Raw genomic sequence first — 6,288 nt, 5'->3', positions numbered from 1 at the left:
CTGCCAATCACCAGAGGGAGACTATATCTATCTCTATATACTTAAATAAAGATCATTTTCAATGGGAAGGAGCCGGCTCCTGCTCCGAGCCCCGCCCCAGCCTGTCCCCCCTAAGGCGCCAGGCCCACGGTGCCTTTACCTTTCAAATAATGACTCACTGTCGTTTTCTCTTTTAATATGTCGTTATAAATATATTTTGTCAAAATATAGGATCATTATTGTCAAACCATTTGCACATAAAGTCATAAATAAGGTCAAGGTGAACGTTTAGTTTAAGATCAGGGTCCAGCGGGAACACGCAGTCCTGGGGAGGGGAAGGGGGGGGGGGTTAACGGCACCCGCACCCCTCCACCACCATCTCCTGGTAGTTTTTCAGGACCACTTTGTCGTACTCGTCCAGGTACAGCATGGAGATGGCGCTGAGCTCCGTGGGCACGCAGCAGGCCTTGGGGATGCTGGCGTTCACGGAGTTCACCAGGGTTTGCACGATGGCGTGGTTGGTGGAGTTGAGGTGGTCGGCCAAGGGGAAGGGGCAGTCCCCGTGGCAGTAAAAGGCCTGGTAGCCCGGGGGGGCCACGATCCAGTCGTTCCAGCCCACGTCGCTGAAATCCACGTAGAGCGCATGGCGGCGGCAGTTTTTTTTGTTCTTGCGGGGCCGCGGGTGCTTGGCGCTGCGCCGGGCCCGGCGGGTCAGTGCGTGGCCCCTGCCGTCGTGGCTGAAAGTGACCAGCAGCGGCCTCAGCTGGGCCCAGTCCCCGTCTCCTTGAGGTAAAGATCGGCTAATCCTGACGTGGCTCCCCGGCCGGGCCGGCTGCAGCGGGGTCACCTCCACGGCCAGCCCGTGGTTGGGCTGCTTGTCCTGGGTCCAGCGGAGGACGGCGGGGCTCACGTCGAAGCTCTCCCACCGGGACACGTTGTGATGCACCAGCCGCGTGTCCAGCAGCCGGGTGATCACCTGCCCGCGGGCCGGCAGCGGCTTCATCACTTCGTAGATGTTGATCCGGTGCGAGCCCCGTTCCCACGCGGGGCTCTGCGCTTCCAGCTGCTCCCGGTACAGCCGCAGCTCGGCCGAGGTGATCACCTCGTTCTCCGGCACGCTGCTGAGGTTGAAGAGGAAGCGAAAGCGGGGGGTGTCGCTGGGCCCGGGGAGGGTCTCCAGATGTTCTGCAAGGAGCGGGGTGGGGGGGGTAAAAACAGAGCGTGTGAACGTTTGGGGGAGCCGAGACGCAAGGCCAGGTGAGTCAGGGCACACGGCTCCTCCCTCCCGGCCACGCTGCTTCACCTGTCCCTAGCCCCGCACGGAGAGAGCTCAGCCCTCCAAAATGCAAAGTAGCAACAGTCCCCCCTCCTCCCCCCTGCTCGCCAACGCATCATTTCCACGCCTAACCAGCTCCTGCCCCGGAATCCCGCTTCACCACCGCCGGGCCGTATTCATACGGATTTACAGACGGGGGTGTTTTAAAACCAAGTTTCTTTAAAACGCTTGTCCTTCGCCCTCCCCCCCCGCCTCCCCCCGAAGGATCTTGCTCACAAACTGTGCCCAGCGATTGGGAAACACAGAGCCGTGCCTTGTTGATCCCATAACTGGGGGGCGGGGGGCGGATAAATTCCGACACAGCAATGATGCCGGTGGATTAATAGCTCCGCTTGACTTTGGAAAAGAAACATCCGCTACGAAACATTTGGATCAGATTACAAGGCCCTATTGAACGAACCTCACAAACACGCTTTGTCGGTATTAAATTCAAGGAGGTTTTTTATTTTCTTTCTTTAAAAAAAAAAAAAAAGAGCCCAAGCAGGCAGCGATCGCTTTGATATCTCAAAACAAACACACACGGGACGCGATGGGGGGGATCTCGGTTACTCCGGAGTTGAATCCGGAGTGAATTCCGTGGGAGCTCGGAGGGGGTGACACGAGTCGAAACCCGGAGTGACGGGAGGAAGCAAAGCAGCCCTTCACACCAACGGGTCAATTTCAATCTCCGCGCAGGATGCTGGAAAACGCAGCCGCGGGACTAGCCCAGACCAGCGGGCCGGGGGGAGTCCGCCTTCAGCCGATCCAAATCCCGACCGCTTCCCGACGCCCCCACCCCAGGGCTGCAGCACTGACCTTCATGGTGGAAACTCCTCACGGTGTTGGCCCGGCTAGTCGATCTCTCGGGGTACCGCAGGCTGATGTCCTGCAGGCTTTCCTCCTCTTCCCCGGACTGCAGCCGGTAGAGGTCCAGCATGTACGCGGGGACGACGGCTGCTTTGCTGGGCTGGGGCCGCCTTCGGAGCCCGAACATCTGCAGCAAACTCGCCTCGAAACCCCGCAAGAGTTCATGGCTTTGCCCAGAGCGGCGTCCAGATCCTGCTTGCGCCTGGAGTTCTGCAACTTTCTTCCTCCCCGTCTCGGGTATCAAACTGGCATGGTTAGTACCTCCTAGCAGAACTTGGCATAACAGAATGACCATCAGCATTCGGTTACCAGGAATCATGGTGTCTCTGGGGTTTCCAAAAAAAACGCAACAACAAACAAGGAGGGTCAAGATTAAAAACAGCCACCCCACCCCACCCCCCCAAAACCCGAGCCAGCAGCGGCTGCGAGCGGCAAACGCGTCTCAAAGGCGAAGGAATCGCCTGTAATGGACTCGCTCGAACTTGTTTACAGCCGAAGAGCCCCCACAATCAGATAGCCGCTATCCGGCTCATCTGCTCGGTCCCTGCTATCTTCGCAGTGATCTCCGCCTAACTTCTTTCAAGAATAAACAGTGAACATTGGGCTTAGATGGAATTTCTCCTCTCGCCTCCTCCCCGACCCGACGGATCGCTGGAGTGCAGCTGATCGGGGGCCGGGGGGGGGGGTCTCCACGAGCCTGGATCACAGGGCAGAGGGAAACAAAAAGTGACTTGGCCCCTTTTATTATTTTGCTGGCGCTGTCCCTTTGAAGTGTGGCTACAGCTTCGCCGCGGCCTTCAAGGGGTTTTGAGAAACGAGACATGCCGGGGGGGAGGGGGGGGGGCAAGTGACTTGAATCTAGGGTCACTGCAAAGGTAAGACAGAGAGAAGGAGAGTTTGAAAAGTCCCCGATCTGTTAGCAGACGCGCCTGGGAGGGGGCTTGCGCGTTACAGTCCGCGAGGGGTCAACCCCGGGAGCGAGGGGAGAGCAGCGAGAGACGTTTACACCACTTCCAAGCCCAGGAGCAGGAGGAGAAGGAGAAGGGGCTACTCACTGACAGCAAACAAGGCATGTAAAAACAGTCCATGATTCTTGCCAGCCAATCTGGAACAAACGGGTGGAAAAGCTCAGGGGCTCGGAGGCGCTTGGCTGCCGGGGCTGGGACTGCGGAGCGGCTCCGAAAATGAATATTTGAATCCAATGAGCCTCCAAAGCGGACTGGCTCTGTTTTTCTTCCAGCCCATGAGAGTCACGTGGCCCCCAGTCACTCCTCGCCCCGCTTGTCCGTCACAGCCAGGCACCGCCCACTGGGCTCCAAAAGGGATGTCCCGCCCCTCCGCCCCTGTCAATCTCCTGGCAAGAGAAACCTCCTCTTGCCAAGGGGCAGTGGCTGCCCTGATCCTGGCACTAGTGAAATCCCATGGGTGGGGGTTGAGGGTGACTTCAGTTTAAAGCCCGATCCTGCTCCCACTGGAGACCCCCCCTTTCCCTTGCACCGACCTTGTGCGTCTAGAACCGCAGTGCTCGAGCAACTGCCCTCCCAGCCCCACCCTGACCCCACAACATCCCCACTCCCCCCAGGCCAGCCCAGCCCCTCCTCCCCTGCAGGCCTGCTGCCACGCTTTGCATCCTTTGCAGAAGGCTGCGCTTGTGTCATGCAGCCTGTGAGTGAAACCCAGGCGACATCGGTTTTTCCCAGCAGGTCTCCCCCTATAGAAAAGTAACCCCCATCCACTGAGCGCACATTTCCCCAAGCATTACAAAATAACCCTAGCAAGAGGACCAAATGCATGGAGGGGCTCAACCCTTCCCTAGCCTGCAAGAAATCTTGCCAGCATGAAGTTAGATGGGGGGTGGGGGTCAGTCAAATCCCGATGTTCTTAACAAACCAAGGGAAGGATTTGCCAATAGGGCAGAGGCCTGTTTTGCTGGGATTAGAGCTCCCATCTGAGTTTAAAAACACAACTAATAAAACCCAAGGCATGGTCAATTTCATCAGCGCCATAAAACAGGAGAAAACTCACTAAGCTTTCCCTAACATGGAGCTTCCCATGAGTGGGGCACTGGGAAAGTCCTCTTAGCTTCTAGGAGCAAGTCAAATATGAAATAGCCTTTGGGATCTGGTCCTCCCCCACCCCTGGGTTTGCAGGAGGGTGTTAAGTTAATTCTTACCGCTACATGCGGGCTTCGGCAAGTTCCTTCCAAGAACCTTACATCTCAACAGCTCAAGTAATTTACAGGCGTGTAGGGACGCTGGAAGCATGAGTCTGTCATCGGAAAGGGCCTATTCAAAAACATTACACAGTGTCAAGGCAAAAACAGGCCAACACCTTTCCCAGCGCTCTCAGACCCAACGCCTGTGAAGCAGGGCCAAGCTCAGCCATTAGTTCATCAAGGAGAGCCACAGATCCCAGCTAGTCCACGCCAAGGCAGAGAGAGGTCCCCACCCATCTGAGCCTGGGACCAAACCCATCCTAGCCGCTGATTCTGTCCTTCTCTCTCGCCCACCGCCCCACTTCACCTTGGATATTTCACTTGCCCCCTTGGATCGCTTTTGTGAACTCGCTAAAGGAGCAATACAAAAAAAAAAATCTTTTTGGACAGGAAATAGAGCCGATTCACCCAGCAATTCCGGCTCAGCGCTGCCCTGAAAAGATAAAGGGCTATTTAAAGGAGCGATCTCCCTGGGGACTGCAGGTGCAGGAGCGTTATAGGTGTCCTCGTTCAGGGCTTGATGAGTTTTAAAAATGAAACCCTGACATTTTAAAATGCAGGAGTGAGGGGGTTTATTCCGTAGTAACTCCGCGATTGAAGGAAAGCAGGTAAATCCTCCGCTTCCTCCAAGTCTGGCAGGCAGGCTCCTCAGTGACATGCGATTGAAAACAAAGAGTTTAGAGGAGACTCTAAGAAGTGTGAATAATGAGATTTCAGATGGTCCAGGTGGGGGACGGCTGGGTCTGGCCCTTCCCTTGAAGCCCAGGATTGTACTTGTAGAATTTGTTACCTGCGGGGAGGGAAAAATGCCCCCCCCCCCGCCGCGATCTAAGGCAGCGGAGCCAGGCGGCACTCCGAATCCTCAGGTCCCCTTTCGCCATCGAACCACGCTCCTCTGTGTCAGAACTGGGCAGGTGTCTAAGAGATCAAACCAAAGCGGATTGGAACGGAATCACCCGAAATCAAGTCGCACAAAGAGAGATTTTCCACTCCCCTTTCTCGCCGCACGTGCTTTTTACTCTCTCTACCCGTCCGTCTCCTCCCCGCACCAGGAGCATCACATCTGAAAGCCTCGGAAATCCTGCCGGGTTTAGCCAAGCGCACAGCACCCTCGGCGAGCAGCTGGAACCAGGTGTAACCTGCGCTCGCCTGGCGAGAACCAAAGAACGGGCCTGGGGGTGGGGGGGTTGATCACCCCAAGGAATATGCGGGCTGGGGGGCGCACAAAGATGAGTCTAACTATGCTGATTTTGGACACCCCCAAGGATCACTCATGACACTGCCTTTGAAAGGGAACCTGGGGAATCGCCTCCCCCGCACTAGAGGCGGCAGAGTTTGGGAATGAAAAGCCGCCGCAACTGGGATGGTTAAAGATCTGGTCTCTCTCCCTGCTCCCCACCAGATGGGGAAAGCGTCCTGGTTACCCCCAGCCCAGAGTCAGGTGTGCGGGGGAGCAATGCCCTTGGGTGTGACAGGACAGGGATGGTGCCGCCCCAATCTCTCACCACAGGTCCATGCACTAGCCTGATCCTTGGCACGCTCTGCTGGAGGGTGCGGGAACCAGGGGGGCACACCAGCAATCTGGGGAGGCACTAAATCGGAGGTGGGCAAACTACAGCCCGGGGACCATATCTGGCCCTTCAGACATTTTAATCCGTCCCTCAAGCTCCAGCTGGGGAGCGGGGTTGGGGGCTTGCCCCACTCTGCGCATGCCAGGGCTCTGCAGGGCTCCCAGAAGCAGGGGCACACAACCCCCTCCACCTATGTGTAGGGACAGCCAGGGAGCTCCGCACACTGCCCCCGCAGCTCCCATTGGCCAAAAGCCAGGGCCAATGGGAGCTGCAGGGGCAGTGCCTGCAGATGGGGCAGAGCCGCCTGCCCGCGCCTCCACATAGGAACTAGAGGAAGGACA

General features: G+C 57.2%; 1 protein-coding gene across 1 annotated transcript; it reads right to left on the bottom strand.

Moving 5' to 3' along the window:
- Nucleotides 1-202: 202 nt before the first annotated feature.
- Nucleotides 203-3,390, bottom strand: BMP4 (bone morphogenetic protein 4). Its single transcript, XM_077819610.1, has 3 exons — nucleotides 3,217-3,390; nucleotides 2,111-2,487; nucleotides 203-1,164 (listed from the first exon to the last, which is right to left on the bottom strand). The coding sequence occupies exons 2-3, from the start codon at nucleotides 2,478-2,480 to the stop codon at nucleotides 329-331; spliced, it is 1,206 nt and encodes a 401-aa protein (XP_077675736.1). The 5' UTR covers nucleotides 2,481-2,487; nucleotides 3,217-3,390; the 3' UTR covers nucleotides 203-328.
- Between the last annotated feature and the right edge of the window lie 2,898 nt (nucleotides 3,391-6,288).

This window comes from Eretmochelys imbricata, chromosome 6 (genome assembly GCF_965152235.1).
Source record: "Eretmochelys imbricata isolate rEreImb1 chromosome 6, rEreImb1.hap1, whole genome shotgun sequence".
NCBI classification, from domain to species: domain Eukaryota; kingdom Metazoa; phylum Chordata; order Testudines; family Cheloniidae; genus Eretmochelys; species Eretmochelys imbricata.
The sequence above is the reverse complement of the archived record's forward strand: the minus strand, read 5'-3'. Positions and strand labels throughout refer to the sequence as shown.